This window comes from Bos indicus, chromosome 28 (assembly GCF_029378745.1).
Source record: "Bos indicus isolate NIAB-ARS_2022 breed Sahiwal x Tharparkar chromosome 28, NIAB-ARS_B.indTharparkar_mat_pri_1.0, whole genome shotgun sequence".
Classification (NCBI taxonomy): Eukaryota; Metazoa; Chordata; class Mammalia; order Artiodactyla; family Bovidae; genus Bos; species Bos indicus.
The window spans coordinates 15838341-15859937 of record NC_091787.1 but is presented as its reverse complement, the minus strand read 5'-3'; the positions used below and the strand labels follow the sequence as shown (position 1 = coordinate 15859937).

Genomic DNA, 21597 nt, shown 5'->3' with positions numbered 1-21597 from the left:
CTCCTAACAGCCTGGCATCTGCAGTGTGGCAGCTTGAAGCATTTGCTGCTTTTGACATCTTGTGTATTTGATCAGGGTCAAAGAAAAAGACTTTCCTTCCTAACATTCTTTAACACCATATACTTTTACTATCTTTAGAGTTTTCACAGAAATCATTTCATTTATGGAGGATGGAATGTGCCAGTTCAAGCATGGGAGAGAAAATTTAAAAACCCTCCACCACAACCAAATCCCTTGGCCATCCCCGACCCTAGCCCTCCCGGCCCGCACTCTACCGGCAGCCAAGGACCTGGAGAGAGAGCACTTGTTTCCAGAGATGCACAAGGTTTAATTAAAAGTCAGAGTGATAAAAGCTTGTCATAAGATCCTTACACTGAATCTCTTTCCAGTATATTCTACAGGGGAATACAAATCCCCCTCTCCCCCATCTTAGCCTGAAGAGGATTTTCCTCTCTGGGTTAACAACAGCCCATCTCCCGTGTACCAGTTAAAGAACCAAAGTCATCACCGAGCAGCGTAACTCAGCAAATGAATCTCTAACTCCCAGAGAAAACATCTCTGGTTATTTTTCATTTCTTTCCTTTCTCAGACCTTACCCTTTTCATAAAAATAAAAAAAAAAAGAAACTTGAATACCTGTGTTTACATAAGAAAAAACTAAACTGAAAATTTCTGAGGAGTAATTCAGAAAATTGGAAGGACTACTGCGTTTTCTGTTTTAAGTAGGTTAAAAGCTGAGCATTTGTGCAAACCACTTTGCTCACAGAGAAGTGTGTCCTTGATGCTCAGTGAAGAGAGGTCTTGTTTTATGGAAAAAGGATGCCTACTTTGTCAGGAGTAAGAGGAAGGGCGTGGTAATTTCACGAATTAGAAAAGGTCTCTCAGCCCGACAGCACTTCCATGGTGTTTAGTTCATGATTAGTGCTTTACTGAGAAATTTCCGTCTCATTACAACAGATTGCTTAACATTCTGCTGACTTTAAAAGGCATAAATTATAACTTACTAATATTTTTTACAACGGGGGTTTGAGTGCCTTGAAAGCTTTAGTGATTTCTTCTAGCTTCACAGGAAATGGACAGGCTGTTTGAATGATCACTAATAGAATGAATGATTGTGAAGTATAGTAACATGGTATTCATTCTGATGGTGCTCTCCAGCTTGCCTTGATGCTGCTGAGCTGTGTGGTTAAGGTAAATAGATGGTATTTTTGGACATGAAGTGACAAAGTGCTTTAAACTGTGTCTCACTTACCCTAATCTAGCCTCAAGGAACCAGAACGGAACCTGCTTTTTAATGAAAACTCTTTCACCACGAATCTTAATGTGTACATTCCTTTCAAAACAGGGAGAAGCTTATAAGATGAAGACGAAGAAAGAAATCCGTCAAGTGGAAAAGAAGAGCCATTCATAAGAGTAAACGGTCAACGTGGTAAGTAAGTGTGCTCAAATCAACAACACTAGCACATCTAATTTCACCAAATAAGTGATCCATGCCTCCTGCACCCTTCCTCTCTTTTTCACGGAATTACAGCTTTGAATATCCAGTATGCAGTTGGAGTCCTTTTTATGTTTGTGTATAAAATGTTGTTGTTGTTTAGTTGCTGAGCTGTGTCTGACTCTTGTGACCCCATGAACTAGCCTGCCAGGCTCCTCTGTTCATGGGATTTCCCCAGGCAAGAATACTGGAGTGGGTTGCCATTTCCTTCTCCCAGGGATCTTCCTGACCCAGGGATCGAACCCGGGCACTGTCTCCTGCATTGGCAGGCAGATTCTTTACCACTGAGCCACCAGGGGAGCCCATACACACACACACTAAAACTATGGCCTCCAGCTCACAGTCCATAGACTTTCTCTTCACAATTTAGTCAGGAATTTAAATGTAAATGATGTTTTCAGAAGCAAGTGTAAATATTGATCATTGAGTCTCCTCAAAGAGTGAAGGCTCAGTGTTTAAGATGCAGTAGCATTATTCATTCTAACAGGAAGGTTATTTGGCAACAAATAGTTCATATAAATGTACTTGGAAAGTTGTATTGATTCAGTTTCCCACCATTTTTGCAGAACAGCATCTGAGACTATAATTTTGGTTGGAATATATTGGTTGCCAAGTTTAAATGAAGTGACCAAAATCTCTGTGTACTACTTAATATATTTTGTATAAACAAAGCAAATTAAATAGGAGGCTAATGGGACTACTGTGTTTTCTAAGTTAAAATGTTTAGTGAGCTTTGTTTAAAGTTGTCTGAATTTTTCTTCAGAAAGAAGGGTGTTTTCCTTTAATATTGTTTTCTGAACTTTACTTTGTGCTAGTTCTTCCTACAGAACCACAATTAGAAAGACCCTATGGGGTGAAAAAGCAGATAGAGCTTTGAAAAGCTCTTTGTAAGTCTGTGAGACAAAGCTGGATGAGTTCTTAGGGCTGTTCACCAAGAGTTTTCGTAGCCCCCAGAAACAAAGAGCAAAGAGATCCCAGTTTCCACTTCCATTCATCTGCTGTTCCCCAGTTACCAGAATCCTGGTATTTGGAGTGTTGCCATAAGGAACTGAGAAATCAGAGTCTCGTTGCCCCAAATTTTGTATGTGAGGTGACTGTAACTAAGACCCAAAGAAATTCTTAGTCCCTCCACCACCAAAAAAACTCTTATTATTTGCCTGCTTATTCACTTAAGGATTGATTTCACTTTCTCTCCATGAGGCTTTCTGCCTAAGGCTCTAGGGAATCACTAGTCAACAACACTAGGGCGGTCCTGGCCCTCACTGACCTTGTGTTTGGAGAGTTCATGGTAGGCAGTCGTTTCAGTATTTCAGGCTTTGAGGAAACTCCTGGGAACTGCAGAGAGCTCTGGAAATAACAACGTTTGCTCTACACCCTCGCCCAGTGCTCCAGGCGTACCCTTCACTTGATTCTCACAGTCAGTCCTCTTGGACTGGCACCTTTATCATCCCCATTTAACAGGCTCAGAATTGCCCAAGGTCACCTAAGTAAAAAGCGGCAGAAATAGGATGCAAACCCTAACGGGCAGCTCCGGAGCCCACACTCTTAACCCTGGTAACTGGATATCTGACCTTGTCTGAGGTGACAGGGAAGGTTTTCTTTGAGAAAATGATGCTTGAGCTGTTTTAAAGGGTGAATAGGACTCAGTTGGGTAAAGAGGAAGACACTGGATGGTGTTTGGGGTAGCCTTCCAGGCATAGGCTACAGCATTTTGCAAAGGCCAGAAGGAGAAAGAAACAAGAAGGGAGAATAGGTCAGTGCAGCTGGTAGAAGGTTTTGGCCTTGTGTCTGGAGAGGTAAGAAAGATTCTGGTCTCATAAGCCTCTTTCCACTAAAAGTTTAGGTTTTGCATCACTTACTCTAGCTGCAAGACACAGAATGAAGGGAGGTGACCATAATAGATGAGCAGATAACCTGTTAAACTACTGAAGATGCTGGCTTGGGCAGTAAGGATTGTAAGAGGTAGTGACAGTAAGGCTGAATCAAGAGATAGTGACATGAATTGCTTTTTGTCAGATGATAAGGGTGAGAGATGAGAAAATTAAGGATGACATCAGTGAGGCAATATCTAGAATGAACCCACCCATTATTCATGTCTTACTGCTGAACCTAGTAAAAGACATATATATATATATTTTTTTTTTTTTTAATTGAGGTGTAGCTGATTTACAATATTAGTTTCAGATGCATAACACAGTGATCCAAAATTTTTATAGATTGTACTCCATTCAAAATTTTTATAGATTATACTCCATTTAAAGTTTTTGTAAAATACTGGCTATATTTCACTGGGCTGTACAATATGTCTTTGTAGCTAATTTACTGTACACACCTTAGTCTGTACCTTTTAATCTCCTACCCTTGTCTCGTCCCTTCTGCCTTCCCTCTCCCCACTGGTCACTAGTGGTTTGTTCTCTATATCTGTGAGTCTATATTTTGCTATATTCTGTTATTACTTATATGTGGACTAAAAAATAAATATGTATTCGTCTTTCTCTGACTTATTCACGAAACATAATATTCTCCAGGTCCATCTATGCTGTTGTAAATGGCAAAATTTCACTTTTTAAATATTCCATTCCATATATATATATATATACACATCTTCCTTATCCACTATTTTGACCCACTTATTTTTGCTATTGTTTCCATTGCCTTAGGAGACATATCCAAAAAAGATATTGCTACAGTTTATGTCAAAAAGTATTCTGTGTTTTCTTCCAGGACTTCTATGGTTCCCAGTATTACTTTTAGGTCCTTAATCTATTCTTAGTGTTTTAGTTTTCTTTTTATATGTTGTGACAAATGTTCTATTCTTATTCTTTGACATGTGGGTGTCCAATTTTCCCAGCATCACTTATTGATGCTTTTCTCCATTGCATATTCTTGCCTGTTTTGCCATAGATTAATTGACCATAAATGTGTGGGTTTATTTTTGGGCTCTCTAGTCTGTTCCATTGATCTGTGTGTGTGTTTTTGTGCCAGTAGCATACTGTTTTAATTACTATAGCTTTGTAATATAGTCTGAAGTCAAGGAGCATCGTACCTCTAGCTCTGTTCTTCTTTCTCAAGATTTCTTTGGCTAATTAAAAAGAATGCAGTAATGCCATTTGTAGCAACATCAGTTCAGTTCAGTTGCTCAGTCATGTCCAGCTCTTTGCGACCCCATGAATCGCAGCACGCCAGGCCTCCCTATCCATCACCAACTCCTGGAGTTTTTACCTAAACTCATGTCCATCGAGTCAGTGATGCCATCTAACCATCTCATCCTCTGTCATCCTCTTCTCCTCCTGTCCCCAATCCCTCCCAGAATCAGGGTCTTTGCCAATGAGTCAACTCTTCACATGAGGTGGCCAAAGTATTGGAGTTTCAGCCTCAGCATCAGTCCTTCCAATAAACACCCAGGACCGATCTCCTTTAGGATGGACTGGTTGGATCTCCTTGCAGTCCAAGGGACTCTCAAGAGTCTTCTCCAATACCACAATTCAAAAGCATCAATTCTTCAGTGCTCAGCTTTCTTCACAGTCCAATTCTCACATCCATACATGACCACTAGAAAAACCATAGCCTTGACTAGACGGACCTTTGTTGGCAAAGTAATGTCTCTGCTTTTGAATATGCTATCTAGGTTGGTCATAACTTTTCTTCCAAGAAGTAAGCGTCTTTTAATTTCATGGCTTCAGTCACCATCTGCAGTGATTTTGGAGCCCAGAAAAATAAAGTCTGACACTGTTTCCACTGTTTCCCCATCTATTTCCCATGAAGTGATGGGCCTAGATGCCATGATCTTCGTTTCCTGAATGTTGAACTTTAAGCCAACTTTTTCATTCTCCACTTTCACTTTCATCAAGAGGCTTTTGAGTTCCTCTTCTCTTTCTGCCATAAGGTTGGTGTCATCTGCATATCTGAGGTTATTGATATTTCTCCCGGCAATCTTGATTCCAGCTTGTGTTTCTTCCAGCCCAGCGTTTCTCATGATGTACTCTGCATGTAAGTTAAATAAACAGGGTGACAATATACAGCCTTGACGAACTCCTTTTCCTATTTGGAACCAGTCTGTTGTTCCATGTCCAGTTCTAACTGTTGCTTCCTGACCTGCATACAGGTTTCTCAAGAGGCAGGTCAGGTGGTCTGGTATTCCCATCTCTTTCAGAATTTTCCACAGTTTCTTGTGATCCACACAGTCAAAGGCTTTGGCATAGTCAATAAAGCAGAAATAGATGCTTTTCTGGAACTCTCTTGCTTTTTCCATGATCCAGCAGATGTTGGCAATTTGATCTCTGGTTCCTCTGCCTTTTCTAAAACCAGCTTGAGCATCTGGAAGTTCATGGTTCACATATTGCTGAAGCCTGGCTTGGAGAATTTTGAGCATTACTTTACTAGCCTGTGAGATGAGGCAATTGTGCAGTAGTTTGAGCATTCTTTGGCATTGCCTTTCTTTGGGATTGGAATGAAAACTGACCTTTTCCAGTCCTGTGGCCACTGTTGAGTTTTCCTTATATATTGTTATACCAAGTGAAGCAAATCAGAGGACTAATATTGTATGACATGTGAAATCTATAAAGAAATTACACAAATGAACTTATTTACAAAACAGACTCACAGAGAAATAACTAAAGGTTGCCAGAGGGAAGGATTTGTGGGGGAGATAGAGTTAGGGCGTTTGGGATGGACGTGTACACACTGCTATATTTAAAATGCATAGCCAACAAGGGAACTCTGCTCAATGTTATGTACAGCCTGGATAGGAGGGGAGTTTGGGGGAGAATGGATACATGTATATGTATGGTTGAGTCCCTTTGCTGTCCACTTGAAGCTATCACAATTTTGTTAATCAGTTAAAAAAAAAGACTGCTTTGGCTATATGGCAGATTAATAAAACACTAAGCATGAATTTGCCATTTAAATTACTCTGTTTAAGCAATTCTAAGTGATAAATAAAACTAGAAGAGAGTTCAGTTTAGCTGTCAGCTCTAGTATGCCCCTAAAAGTTTAGTAACTTGTTCAATCATAGAGTCAGACTCTGAGTAGGAAAGAACCAAAAAGGTTATCTACACCAGTGAAGCCATTTTTCTAGAGTAACATATACCTAATACCTATGAATAAATGACACCAAAAAAAAAGTGAAAATGTTAAGCTTCCAGGGTCATTTAGAACAAATTAATACAGAAATGACTTGTCAAAACTATACAGGAAACATCAGAATGATAAATAATCCACTCCGTAAAGCAGTGGGCTTGGCTTTGGCTCATTTGCTACACCACTCAAAGGAAAGAGAAACTCAATAGGAGCATTCATATGAATGTGAAAATAGCTTCAACGTAAAGCAAACTAAATGTGTCAGATGGAAAGAACAGTGATTTGACTGCAAGCCTCATTTTACTCTCCAGGGTATTTACGTTTCATAAGTGAACTTAGGAAATGAGTCCAAGAATACTGCCTATAATTCCAGGACACTGAATGTGTGCTCTGGAAAAATCAATTTGCAAATATATTGAGGGTTTTTATGACCCTGCTGGCTGTCTTTTTTATTTTTTTAACAGTAGAACAACTAATAAGCACATGGAATGTGGCCAAATTTCACTGAATATCAGATGGTAACATTAAAATTTTTATTCTGGTTTTATAATCAGTTGAATTTTGAACTATCTGAACCCTACACCTGCCTTTCTTTAATACTGAGTCACAGCCATCCTATTTTTAATGTAAGGGAAAAGCTGATGGCTGAACATAAAGATGTATACATAATATATAATGATTTATACCTTATAAAATGCTTTTACATTTTTGTCTTGTCAAACAAGCTTCCAGGAAGGTCAGACTGATTTTGATTGCTACCTTTTACAGATGAGGATGCTAAGGCTCAGAGAGGTCATATGACCTTTCTTCTGTTACACAGCTGTGACTGGAAGAACTAGAACTTAACTCAAGATTGATACTTCACTTAGTGTCCAATGCCACTAAGCTGTCTTTCTAAAATTACTTATGAATAATAATAGCCATATCCCATCAGAGATTACTATATGCCAGGTAAGATCATTACATACATTACCTCATGTAGTCCCCAAAACAATGCTATAAGGTAAATACTATTATCCCTTTTTTAATAAAGGAGGAAACTGAAGTTTGGAAGAATTAAATGACTTACCCAAGGTCTGTAGCTAATGAGCAAAAGAATAAAACTTGAACTTATCCAGAGCCTAGCTCTTAACTGTTACTCATACTAATAGTTAAACAATATTTGATTATTATCAGAAACCTAAAAGCATTTTGAATCAGAGACATATGTAAAGGCAACCTGCAGTAAATTTCTTCATACAGTACACAGTGAAAATACTCAGTGTTTTGGTTTTGGTTTTTAAAATAAAACAAACCTTCCTACCATAATCTCCAAATGTTTACTTTAAAAATGCCATTAGAGAACTGATTAGTGAGGCTGTGGCATGAGAAGGCCCCCAGATATATGTCATAAAAGACTGTGGAACAGCTGCATTTTAAACCTCTTTCAGGGAAATGCTCAAGATCGCACAGCCACGTAGAAGCCAGGAGCAGCAACAGCACCCAGGCCTGCTGGGGAAATACTTTATTACCCGAGGTCAAAACGTTGACTCATTTCATTCATGTCTTCAAAAAGTATTTGACCTTCTACCTGGCTTAGAGTGAAAAACCTAGATACACAGAGGTGAATAAAACCTCCATGGCCTCTGCCCTTTTACATCTCTCAGCCTGCAAAGGGGAAAGAGATGGGACACATGTTGTCTAAGGGCTAAAAATACGAAGTCCAAGATCCAAGGAAGAATAACACAGGAACATATTTAGACTTGGGGGCTGGGGAAAGTCATGCCATTTATGCTAAGGCCTCATAGGTACCACCAGCAATGAAAACGGGAAGGAAAAGAGGACTCCAAGCAAAGGATACAACATCTGCAAGGGCCTTGAGGTAGGAAAAGGCCTAACACATTTCAGGACATGAAAGATCAGTGCCCCAGAGCCTGGTGAGCTGGTGGTGACTCAGGCAGGCCCATGATGAAATGAGAAATGCTTCATCATAGGCCAGACTATAGGATTTGGATTTCATTTAAAAAAAAAAAAAAAAGACATTGAAGCCTTTGAAAGATTTTAAGCAAGAGCCTGACCTTTTTTTTTTTTTTTGAACACATCAGCTATGTAGAGAAGGATTGGAGGGAAAACAAGAATAAACTGAAGGGGATGAGCTAGGATGTCATTGCTATCGTCCAGCTAAGCCACACGATGACAGGGCTAGGACCTGGGCTGTAGTTTTAGGAAAGTCGACAGTATCTGATGGCTTGGAGGTAGGATGGAGAAGAGTTGAATCAAGAATGACACCATGTTCCAAGTATAAGCAAGTGGGTGGTGGAAAAAGGAACAGGATGGGTTTTGAAACTATCAAGAACTCAGGCCATTTGTCAGTCCGTAAGTCTGGAGCTCTGAGGAAAGATTGTGACTTGACATATAAAAATGAGTGTTATCACTCAAGAGGTGAGTCCTGAATATCAGAGAAAGGGAACACCAGAGAATAGATGTGATTACCTAGGGAGAAAGTGAACGTGAGCAAAGAAGGGGCTCAGGATTGAGCCGCAAAGAACAACATTTTGAAGAGAACAGAGCTTTAGAAGGTTGCCTCTGACCTCTTCCTTCCTAGAGATCTCCAAGCTGTTCTATCTGTTCTAATCTAAAACTGCCTACATAGTCAGCCTTGGCCCTCCAGCATATTTGTTTGGTTTTACCATTAAATATTTTAATCCTTGCAGTTTAATATCAGTGGATAAAAGAAACTTTCCTGTAATGCAGCTTGGCTGATAAGCTTTTATAAATAAGTGATCACACACATTTAGAGCCCCTTTACTCTTAGCATGTGGCACTCACTGTGTTTGTGATTGAGAGTCCCACATTTAAGGCGTTATCCTAATACAACTCAGCCATAACAAAGAGTGGAATAATGTCATTTGCTGCAACATGGATGGATCTGGAGATCATCACACTAAGGTGAACAGGGAAGACGCATCACCTATATGTGACATCTTAAAAAGGAAATACAATGAACTTATTTCCAGGACAGAAAGAGACTCACAGACGTGGAAAACATGCATATGGTTATAAAAGGGAAAACAGGGCTGAGGGAAGGAGAAATTAGGAGATTGGAATTGATACACTGCTGCTGCTGCTGCTGCTGCTAAGTCGCTTCAGTCGTGTCCAACTCTGTGCGACCCCATAGATAGCAGCCCACCAGGCTCCCCCGAACCTGGGATTCTCCAGGCAAGAACACTGGAGTGGGTTGCCATTTCCTTCTCCAATGCAAGAAAGTGAAAGGGAAGTTGCTCAGTCGTGTCTGACTCTGTGCGACCCCATAGACGGCAGCCCACCAGGCTCCTCCATCCATGGGATTTTCCAGGCAAGAGTACTGGAGTGGGGTGCCATTGCCTTCTCCATTGATACACTACTATATATAAAATAATCAACCAGGGCCTACTGTATAACACAGGGAACTATACTCAATATTTTGTAATAACATATACAAGAATCTGAAGAATAGATATGTATGTGTATGTGTACACATATATATATAAAATCACTTTGATGTATACCTGAAATTAACACAACTTTGTAAATCAACTTTCCTTCATATATATAAATTGAAAAAAGACATTATCCCAAGCATTGCTACTTACTTGAGGACATATAACTACAGTCTAGACCAAGAGGCAAACATGACTGTAAACAACACAAGTCAAAACACAGAGCTATAGTAAAAGATATAAACAAATTGCTAGGAGAATTCACTGGAAGATGTAATAAACTCCAATGGAGGAGAGCTTGCAAAGCTTCTTGGAAGTGCATATTTAAAGTGGCTTCTGAAGACAGAGTAGGATTTAAGACTGGGCAGTGTGATGATACGTGCTATGCTCGCAACTGTGGCCTTTATCCTAGAGACCATAGGGTACCACTGGAAGTGTTGTGGTAGGAGAATAATACAGTCAGATGGGAGTTAGATAACCCTAGTGGTAGGAAAGGGAGTTAGTGGGAGGAGAGTTCCAACACGAGGAACCCAGTTACGAGACACAATGAGGGCCTGAACCCAGGCAGAGAGAACCGAAAGTTGAGGGCAGATGTGAGGAACATTTTAGAAGCCTAACAACCGGATTAACTCTATAGAGGGAGTGAGATTGTGAACTTGTGTGTAATCACTAACAAAAATATAGACCCTAAGAGGAGAAAAATAAAATTCGAGATTGAAATAGGTCAATCTGTAGTGCTTCAGTTTGTCAGTAATGAGGAAGAGAAATGGAGGCTAATGAGCTTAATGTGGTATAGAAGTGGCCTGAGTGAAGATAAACCACAGGCTCACTAGCTGTGTAAGCCTGACTAACCTATTTAACTTCTCTGCCTTAATTTCTTGGCCTCTATTAGGATAAGAGTAACATGTCATAGAGTTGTTGCTAGAATTAAATGAGTTACTCTATGTAAATCACTTAAAATAGTGACTGGCAAGCTCATAGTAAGCACTCAGCTATTATTATTAATAGTAGTGTTAAGAGAAGTGGGGTCAGGGATATAAATCAGCAGTTTGGGATTAACACATACACTACTATATATAAAATGCTGGCCACCCACTCCAGTATTCTTGCCTGAAAATCCCCATGGACGGAGGAATGTGGTGGGCTACAGTTCATGTGGTCATAAAGAGCTGGACACGACTGAGCAACTGAGCAACAGTAACAGTATATATTAAACAGGTAAACAACAAGGGCCTACTCTGTAGCACAGGAACTATACTCAGTATCTTGTCATTACTATACTGGAGAAGGGAATGGCAAACCACTTCAGCAGTCTTGCCTTGAGAAGCCCGTGGACATGTATGAAAAGGCAAAAAGATATGACACTGAAAGATGAACACCCCAGGTCAGTAGGTTTCCAATATGCTACTGGAGAAGAGCAGAGAAATAGCTCCAGAAAGAATGAAGAGGCTGGGCCAAAGCAGAAACAACGCCCAGTTGTGGATGTGTCTGGTGGTGAAAATAGACTCTGATGCTGTAAAGAACAACATTGCACAGGCACCTGGAATGTTAGATCCATGAATCAAGGTTAACTGGAAGTGGTCAGACAGGAGATGGCAAGAGTGAACATCAACATTTTAGGAGTCAGTGAAATGAAATGGATGGAAATGGGTGAATTTAATTTAGATGACCATTCTATCTACTACTGTGGGCAAGAATCCCTTAGAAGAAATGGAGTAGCCCTCACAGTAACAATAGAGTCCAAAATACACTACCCAGGTGCAGTCTCAAAAACAACAGAACGATCTTGATTCGTTTCCAAGGAAACCATTCAGTATTACAGTAATCTCAATCTATGCTCCAATCACTAATACTGAAGAAGATGAAGTTGAATGGTTCTATGAAGACCTACAAGATCTTCTATAACTAACACCAAAACAAAAAAAATGGCCTTTTCATCATAGAGGAGTGGAATGCAGAAGTAGGAAGTCAAGAGATACCTGGAGTAACAGGCAAATTTGGAGTATAAAATGAAGCAGGGCAAAGGCTAACAGAGTTTTGCCAAGAGAACACACTGGTCATAACAAACACCCTCTTGCAACAACACAAGAAACGACTTTACACATGGACATCACCAGGTGGTCAGTACCAAAATCAGGCTGATTATGTTCTTTGCAGTCAAAGATGGAGAAGTTCTATACAGTCAGCAAAAACAAGACTGGGAGTTGACTGAGGCTCAGATCACCAACTCCTTATTGCAAAATTCAGATTTAAATTGAAGAAAGTAGGGAAAACCACCAGGCCATTCTGGTATGACCTAAATCAAATCCCTTAGGATTATACAGTGGAAGTGACAAATAGATTCAAGAGATTGGATCCAATAAAGAACCTGTAGTACGATGAGGTTTATAATATTGTGCAGGAAGCGGTGACCAAAACCATCCCTAAGAATAAGCAATGCAACAAGGAAAAATGGTTGTCTGAGGAGGCCTTACAAATAGCCAAGAAAAGAAGAGAAACAAAAGGCAAAGGCAAAAAGGAAAGATATACCCATCTGAATGCAGAGTTCCAAATTGCAAGGAGAGATACGAAAGCCTTCTTCAGTGAATAGTGCAAAGAAATAGAGGAAAACAATAAAATGGAAAAGACTAGAGATCTCTTCAAGAAAATTAGAGATATCAAGGAAACATTTCATATAAAGATGGGCACAATAAAGGACAGAGATAGTATGGACCTAAAATAAGCAGAAGATATTAAGAAGAGGTGGCAAGAATGCACAGAAGAACTGCACAAAAAAGGTTTTACTGACCCAGATAACCACAATAGTGTGCTCACTCACTTAGAGCCAAACATCCTGGAGTGTCAAGTCAAGTGAGCCTTAGGAAGCATTACTACGAACAAAAGCTAATGGAGTTGATGGAATTCCAGCTGAGTTATTTCAAATCCTAAAGGTTGATGCTGTGAAAGTGCTGCACTCAATATGTCAACAAATTTGGAAAACTCAGTAGTGGGTGGCCACAGGACTGGAAAAGGTCAGTTTTCATTCCAATCCCAAGGAAGGGCAATGCCAAAGAATGTTCAAACTACCACACGATGGCACTCATTTCACATGCTAGCAAGGTAATGCTCAAGATCCTACAAGCTAGGCTGTAACAGTATGTGAACCAAGAACTTCCAGATGTACAAGCTGGATTTAAAATGGGCAGAGGAACCAAAGATTAAATTGCCAACATTCACTGGATCATAGAGAAAGCAAGCGAGTTCCACAAAAACATCTACTTCTTCTTTATTGACTATGTGAAAGTCTTTGCCTGTGTGAATCACAACAAACTGTGGAAAATTCTTAAAGAGATGGGCATGCAAGACCACCTTAGCTGCCTCCTAAGAAACCTATATGCAGGTCAAGAGGCAACAGAATATTACATGGCACAACAGACCGGTTCCAGATGAGGAAAGGCGTACGTCAAGGCTGTATATTGTCACCCTGCTTATTTAACTTATATGCAGAGCACATCATGCGAAGTGCCAGGCTGGATGAAGCACAAGCTGGAATCAAGACTGTTGGGAGAAATATCAATAACCTCAGATATGCAGATGACACCACCCTTATGGCAGAAAGTGAAGAACTAAAGAGCCTCTTGATGAAAGTGAAAGAGGAGAGTGAAAAAGTTGGCTTAAAAGTCAACATTCAGAAAACTAAGATCACGGCATCTAGTCCCATCACTTCATGGCAAATAGATGGGGAAACAATGGAAACAGTGATAGACTTTATTTTCTTAGGCTCAAAAATAATTGCGGACAGTGATTGTAACCATGAAATTAAAAGACACTTGCTCCTTGGAAGAAAAGCAATGACCAATCTAGATAGCGTATTTAAAAGCAGAGACATCACTTTGATAACAAAGGTCCAGATAGTCAAAGCTATGGTTTTTCCAGTAGTCATATACAGATGTGAGAATTGGTCCATAAAAAAGGCTGAGTTCTGAAGATCAATGCTTTTGAACTGTGGTGCTGGAGAAGACTCTTGACAGTCCCTTGGACTGCAAGGAGATCCAACCAGTCAATCCTAAAGGAAATCAGTTCTGAATATTCATTGGAAGCACTGATGCTGAAGCCCCAATATTTTGGCCACTTGACGCAAGGAACTGATTCGTTGGAAAAGACGCTGATGCTGGGAAAGATTGAGGGCAGGAGGAGAAGGTAGCAACAGAGGATGAGTTGGTTGGATGGCATCATCGACTCGACTGACTTGAGTCTGAGCAAACTCTGGAAGACAGTGAAGGACAGGGAAGCCTGGAGTGCTGCAGTCCATGGAGTCACAAAGATTTGGACACAACTGAGCAACTAAACAACAACAACAACCTCTGTGTGTGTGTGTGTGTGTGTGTGTGTGTGTGTATACATATATATTAAACACTTTGCTCTACACTTGAAACTAACACAACACTGTAAGTCAACTATACTTCAATTCTTTAAAAATGACGTAAATTTTTAAAAAAGAAAAGAGGTGAGAAGAGAGCCAAGAACAGCACCTGGAAGATCCTGGGTTTAGGAGGCCAGTGGGCTGAGCAGCGGCAGCCAGCTGTACTAGAATCAGCAGTGGGAGAGGTCGGAACAGCAGCATCACTCAAATCCTCCCTGTGTCACATTGGTTTGTACTTCAGAACACTTTGTTATTTTGTATCACTTGTTTCTCATGGTATCCCTGGGAAACCAGTAGAATAGGTATTCTCATTCCTCTTTAATACAGACAGCAGAATGGATGAGGTTGTAGTTAATGACAGAAACGGATTTTAACTCCGGCTTCCTGATTCTGCTTCCAGGAAATCAGAACTCTGCTTTGAATTGTTTCACCCCAAATTCAGGACTCTATCCTCCAGAATATTTTCCAGAATTCATCTGGAGTAGATAATGCTTTTATGTAGCATTTCTTTTCATCTTTCTTACCCTTTAAAAAAAAATCCCTAATTGTCTAAAAGCAGGGCTCAATAGCCAGGTAGCTTGACTTCCAGTTCTGGCTCTCCCACACACTAAATGCACTGCCAGTATAATAGCCCTGTGGCTCTGCTTCCTTATTTGTAAAATGGAAGAAATAGTACCTCATGGTTATTAGGATTAAACAAGCTAATCCCCCTTAGAGCAGTGCCTGGCACATCATAAACATTTAATAATGACGACAATATTTAGTTAGTTGCCCTACTAAGTTAACTATAAAACGAGCACTGTATTTTTCTTCCACTGCCAACATGTACATCAATACTTTCCCAATAATTTCTTTTTTTAAAACTGGCCCTGTTACCTCAGATATTTTTTAATCAGAAGTCACTAGAAGAGAACAAAAAAAAATTAAGTCTCACTTATTGGTATTAGTTGAAGAACAAATCTACATAAACTGGGAATTATTTTTAAATTACACAATTAGCATTACATAAAGTAATTAGAATTAACGCTTAGGAAAAAATGTTCTTAGCCTCATGACTTCCTTAACAAGAGAGAAAAAGAGAAGGGAATGGAAGAGAGAAGTGGGTTAGGAAGAGAAGAACTAGAACAACAAATTCTCTGTTATCAGTGAGCTATAGGGAAGGCATATCAGAAAAGGCTTCCTTTAAGGCGTAACAGAGCTCAGTCTTTAAATGAATAAGAGTTAGCCTGCAAAGGTGGGTCTCACTAGGGAGAAGATAGCCCAGAGGTTCAAGAAGATGGCATTTGAAACACACTTAGAGGGTAAAGAGGAGTTAGAGATAAACGAAGATGGCAGCAGGGGATTATAGGTGGATACAAAATCATTAGCAAAGAAAAGGAAATTGGAAACCAACTGGGATGATGACTGGCATGTAGTCTAGATTCTCTAGATCTTCCAAGTGTGATCTGTGGACCAGCAGTATCAGCATCATCCAGGAGTCTTATTAGAAATGCAGAAACTCCTAGCTCACCCTGACCTACCCGATCAGAATCCACTTTAGAAGATCCCTGGGTGATAGGTATGCAGTTTAAGTCGTGGGAAGCACTGCTTCAGAACATATTACTGGCTCTTAATCTGGGTGGAACACTGGAATCATCTACGGGTTGTTTGTTTTTTTTTTTTTTAAGTTTTTATGCTGTGCGCCACCCAGCTGATATGGGATATGGCCTGGATACTGGGATTTTTTTTAAATCTCCCCAGATAACTCTAATGTGTATCCAAGTTTGAGAACCAGTGGAGATTGTTAAACAGTGATTTTCAGTGGAGAGTACGGGCAGTAAGCATGAAAAGATTTATTGGGCTGAACTGCAGAGAGCTAAAGGTGTAAGGGGGTGGGTGGGTGTGTGTGTGGGTGTGTGTGTGATGTTGCTGTTAGTTTGTTTTTAGTTAGGTACTAGCGGTTAAGTACCACTCTGCAGAGAGCTCAATTTGTAAGGGGCGTGGGTGTGTGTGTGTGTGTGGATGTGTGATGTTGCTGTTAGTTTGTTTTTAGTTAGGTACTAGCGGTTAAGTACCACTCTGCAGAGAGCTCAATTTGTAAGGGGCGTGGGTGTGTGTGTGTGTGTGGATGTGTGATGTTGCTGTTAGTTTGTTTTTAGCTAGGCACTAGTGGTTAAGTACCACTATTACATGAACCTATAAAGGAAAAGTTGGTTTTAACCAAAGGTGTAAGGGTTATGTGTGTGTGATGTGCTTTTAGTTTGTTTTTAGCTAGGCACTAGATGGCAACCCACTCCAGTGCTCTTGCCTGGAGAATCCCAGGGACGGGGGAGCCTGGTGGGCTACCATCTATGGGGTCGCACAGAGTCAGACACGACTGAAGTGACTTAGTAGTAGTAGTAGCCCTGGTAAGCTGCACTCCATGGGGTCACTAAGAGTCGAACACGACTGAGCGACTTCACTTTCCCTTTTCACTTTCATGCACTGGAGAAGGAAATGGCAACCCACTCCAGTGTTCTTGCCTGGAAAATCCCAGGGACGGGGGAGCCTGGTGGGCTGCCATCTATGGGGTCGCACAGAGTCGGACACGGCTGAAGCGACTTAGCAGCAGCAGTGGTTAAGTACCACTATTACATGAACCTATAAAGGGAAAGTTGGTTTTAACCAAAGGTGTAAGGGTTGTGTGTGTGTGCGATGTGCTTTTAGTTTGTTTTTAGCTAGGCACTAGGGGTTAAGTACCACTATTACATGAATCTATAAAGGAAAGGTTGATTTTAACCTACATATATATTCCTGACTTGAAACTGTGATGAAGAAAGTACAACATTCATCTGTGAAATATAAACTGCCTTGAAAATCCAATGAATAGTTCTTTTTTGACATTTTAAATTTCTTAACAAATGTATACTGAAATAACTAAATAAAACGATTGGTTTTCTGAGTTGTTTTCCACTACACTGGGGTTTGAAAAGCATGAAAACCCAAAGACAGATTTCTAAATGCAAATGCCTCAAACTCAGGTCCATTATTTAAACCCAGACACAGAAGATGACTCAAATTCTCTTTCCGAAATGTCATCTTGAGGGAGCCTGCTCTTGCACCTTTCCATCAGATGGCGATCTCATCACAGTTTATACAGACTGTCACTATTGTGTAACAACCCAGAGCCACTCTGCCAAGATGCTTACGCTTTTTGTGTAACAGTGTCCTTGGCGTACGCTTTTGCCCAATGAATAACATTCTTACACCCCATGTGGTTGGGGCCTAGACACCCTGACTGTGTGACCAAGAACAAGATAGCTATAAAAGCGGAAGTAACACTCTACTTTTTAAACAATCATTCACATTATACCTGGATATAAATAGGTGTAATAGATTTTTTTTAATTATAGAAACATATCCACTATTTCTAGCAAGATAATGTTTGCTTGCATTGAGGTGATAAGAGAAAGACCTTGCTTCTTACTGCAAGATTAAGTGGGAAGCTGGATTGGTTTTTGGAAGATGAGGCCAAACAGAGCTGAACTGGGTTGTAGTGATGATCACATAGCTATATACATTTATTATTAACCTATATTTATAATAGATAAATTATATGGTATATAAATTCTGTATCAGTTAAGCTGTAAAAAGTTGAGGGGGGCAGTGTTCAATTAGAAGAAAATTGCTGAGAGGTTTCCCGAAGAAAACAAAGTGAGATCACTGGAGTAGCATTATCATAGAGCCATCTAAGAAGCCTGGTGCCTGCAAGATTAGGAATAGACAGTAAAAGCAGAGGTGAGAAAATCCTGATCTTCTTACTCTAATGTGCACACTCTCTGGGACACGGCCTGCTCAGATGACTCACTTTCCTTCTCTGGAACTACTGCAGAGTCATGGGTGTGGGGCAGGTGTTCAAATCACCCCAGAAGGAACTGACACTTTGATGTTCTTGGCTCCAAGCATTAGTGACCTGGGGCAGGGAGGTCAGTAGGCTTTTAATACAAAAAAGGAAGGCAGAACCATAGTGGGGCAGACAGAGGAAGTACTGCACTAAGATGTTTGCAGAACCCCAGGATATTCCATCTAAAGGCAAAGAGACTTGTCTGGGGTACGTAAACAACCTCAGGGTCACTGAGAGCAATCTTAAACACCAACAGAAGCAGAATTCTAAAGGTTCTCCTGAACCAGCAGAAATCATCTGTGGCATGTGAACGAATAGGGTTGTTCCCAAAATTCGCCTTGCCTGACTCGCCTTTTCTCTAGGGGCTATGTCTTGTTCTCAGGCAGGCACTCAGTGTCACCTTCTCACACTGAGCAGGAGGAACGGACGTTTGCAGGAAGAATTTTGTGTTGTGGAGGAGGCGTTCCTACCAAGAACAATTCTGCATAGGAGTATGAACACCTCTGGCAAAGGAGGTTAATTTATTTTGATGTATTAAGACTGGTTATAAAACATTGATGCAGGTATAATCAGATAGGACAAGATGTTCTCAGTGGAGCCTCCATAAAAAATCTCAAGTAAAATTAATCTATCCTATAATGACTGATGTGAGGCAGGAGAAAAAAAATATATTCTTTGCAATGGCATAAAATAGTCATGAATTTGAATTTGCATATGGAAAAGCAATTTCATAGTAACCAAAGTAATGAGACTGTTCTCCCTTTATGAAAGGTAGCACTTTGTTGGAGAAGAGACTTAGCATAAAACAAACAGGCATGATTCAGGACCTCCATCCTGACTGTATCCCTGGTCCTGTGTGCCCTTAAAAACCCCATACATTTTGGTGGAAATCTCAGAGTACTACTCTCAGCCTCTGTATTTCACAGATAAGACCAAGGTCCAGAGGTCTGCAAATGGCTTTCCCCAGTACCTGATGAGTGATCTGAGCAACAGAGACAGAACCAGAAGAGGGTCTTTCTAACTCAATCCCCGAAACCCCTAATACAGAAAGTAATGTTCTGTGGAGGGTCCAGGGTCACCCAGAGAAGGTCACTGCCTTCTAAAAGCTTTCCAGCACACCTCAGGGCTTTGTCCTCTGACACATCTAGCAAATCACCTCAGTCAAAAGCATGTTAAACCACTCCATTAGGAAGTCGAGGGCCCCCATTCTCTGAGGCTTTTCTGTTGAATGGCAAGGGAGACTTCAGCAACTTCTTTAAAAAGGGGGGGTGGGTAGCAAGGGAAAGAAAGCTAAACTCAACACCTATTGTTTCTCTTTCCACAGGATCATGTGGTTTTACTGCCAGTATTGAGAAATTCATGGAAGTTGTCAGCAGGAAGTAAAAATTTACAGAGAAGGGTGTATGTGTTTGCCGCTTCCACACATTAATGGCATGATTTTTTTTTTTAACGCAAAAAGAAAAAGGAAAAAAAACCACCCACATTTTAATTTAGCATGAGCCAATTTACAGAGCATGGAAATTCACTTTCATTCCCAGGATTGGCACGTATGCAATTAGCAATGCAGTGTATATACAAGAAGCCATGCTGTTAACAGTTTATCTCAAGTAATTTGGTGTCATTTATAAAAGGAAGAAATTTCTGCCGCCAGAAGGGACAGAAGGAGAAGGAGATGGAACGATCAAATCACGGAGAAACACTAAAATTACTAAATCCACAACAGCTCGCCTTATTTTTCTTGGACCCAAACTGTCAGGGTATAAACACTATTTGTTTCTTTTTTAAAACATCTATAGTTTTGCTGTAAATAATAACACTGTATAAATTCTAACAGAAAAATAGAATAAATGTTGATAAGGCACTGCCTCTTAGAACACAAACAGAATATTGCAAATGCATTTAACATAATAGGGGTCTCAAGTGACTTCACCCTAGAAGAGGGAGGAGGGTTAATGGGTGGGGGGATCTTCACTGATTCTTGTACATTAGCAATTATAATGTTTGTATATGCAAAACTGCTAGCTTGATTTAAAAAAAAAAACAACAACAAATCTTTAAAATCTGCTGCAAATTTAAATAATTCCCCAAATGAGGAATTCTGTAGTTCTGTGAAAAAAAATTTTTCTTCAGAATACTAATATTTTGATGCATGTGTATCACCTTATTTTGATTAAATCTTTTCCAATTTTGCAAACACTACAGTATACTGCAACACAGAAGATTTTATCTGTAAACACAAAGCCCTTCATCTAATATTTGTTGCTCTTGCCAATTTTTCAATGAAATGATCTAAAAATGAAAAAAAAAAAAAACCTATACAGTAGTTGCTTTAGGGGGAGGGGGGTGCTCTTAGTGCTTAAAAGGGTAATGCTTGCCGCTTTAGAGGTGGATGGTGCTCAAAAGAGGCCCCCGTCAGGGGTGTTTTAAATGGACTGAACAGAATTCTTAGCTAGTAGAATGGCAGCACGCTGTAAAATTACTCCTGTTTCGTGTACTGGCTATAAGATGTAGACACCTTTCAGTAAGCCAATCACTTGTAACCATTCTCGCCATGTCATACTAGGTTAATAAGGCTGCTGTGTTTTAAAGGGCATTTTTATTTGGGTTTTGGTGAAATCCTTTAATTTGTTGATTATATTCATATAAAATCAGCATTCATTGACACATAGCTCTAATGACATATGTATGAAAAACCATACACTGGATGACCTAGTCGATTATTTAAAGCAAAAATAAATTGTGTTAAACTCTTCACCTATCTGTGCTCTAAAGTGTCCTTGTGTTCTCTGACAAAAGGTAAACTACCTTAACTCCTTGTCACGCGGCCACAGTTGTCCTCTTCACCAGCTTCCCTTGTGCTTCTGCCTCTGATCACTGAAGAGGCAGTCCCCAGGGTTCAGTCGTGTCCTGCCAACTCCCAACTTAACACAAGTTCTGTGCATTTCACGGAGAAGCCAAAAATTAGACGCCTGACAAGCAATCTTTGCCCACATCTGGTTTGAGCTGCCCCCAAAATGTGGAGAATTAACAGCTGTTAACAGCTGACACATCCAGAAGTTGTAAAAGAGCACCTCCAGGAACCATCCCTACACCATAGGCTTGTAGCCCGTAAAGCAATTGTTTTAAAGTTGACATCCACTGTCAGTACTTGTAAGCTGGGTGATTTCACCCAAATTTCTAACTTCTCTGGAAAAGCATGATTTGTAACCACAGGCCTCATTGCAGCAAGCTGCTGCCCCTGCCCTCTCCAGCCAGGCCTGTGGTCTCCAGGAACCACAGTCCCAGCCCTGCTTCTTAGGCCA

The 21597-nt window shown here is 40.3% G+C and overlaps 1 protein-coding gene across 3 annotated transcripts in view; it reads left to right on the top strand.

The window, feature by feature from the left end:
* The window catches only part of ANK3 (ankyrin 3), a 382561-nt gene extending 361508 nt beyond the window's left edge, over nucleotides 1-21053 (top strand). For all 3 annotated transcript variants that reach the window (XM_070781829.1, XM_070781830.1, XM_070781831.1), the window contains 2 exons: nucleotides 1345-1428; nucleotides 19620-21053. In XM_070781829.1, coding sequence (XP_070637930.1) covers nucleotides 1345-1410 — 66 coding nt within the window. In that variant the 3' untranslated portion in view covers nucleotides 1411-1428; nucleotides 19620-21053. The remainder of the gene's footprint in view (nucleotides 1-1344; nucleotides 1429-19619) is intronic.
* The last annotated feature ends 544 nt before the right edge of the window (nucleotides 21054-21597 follow it).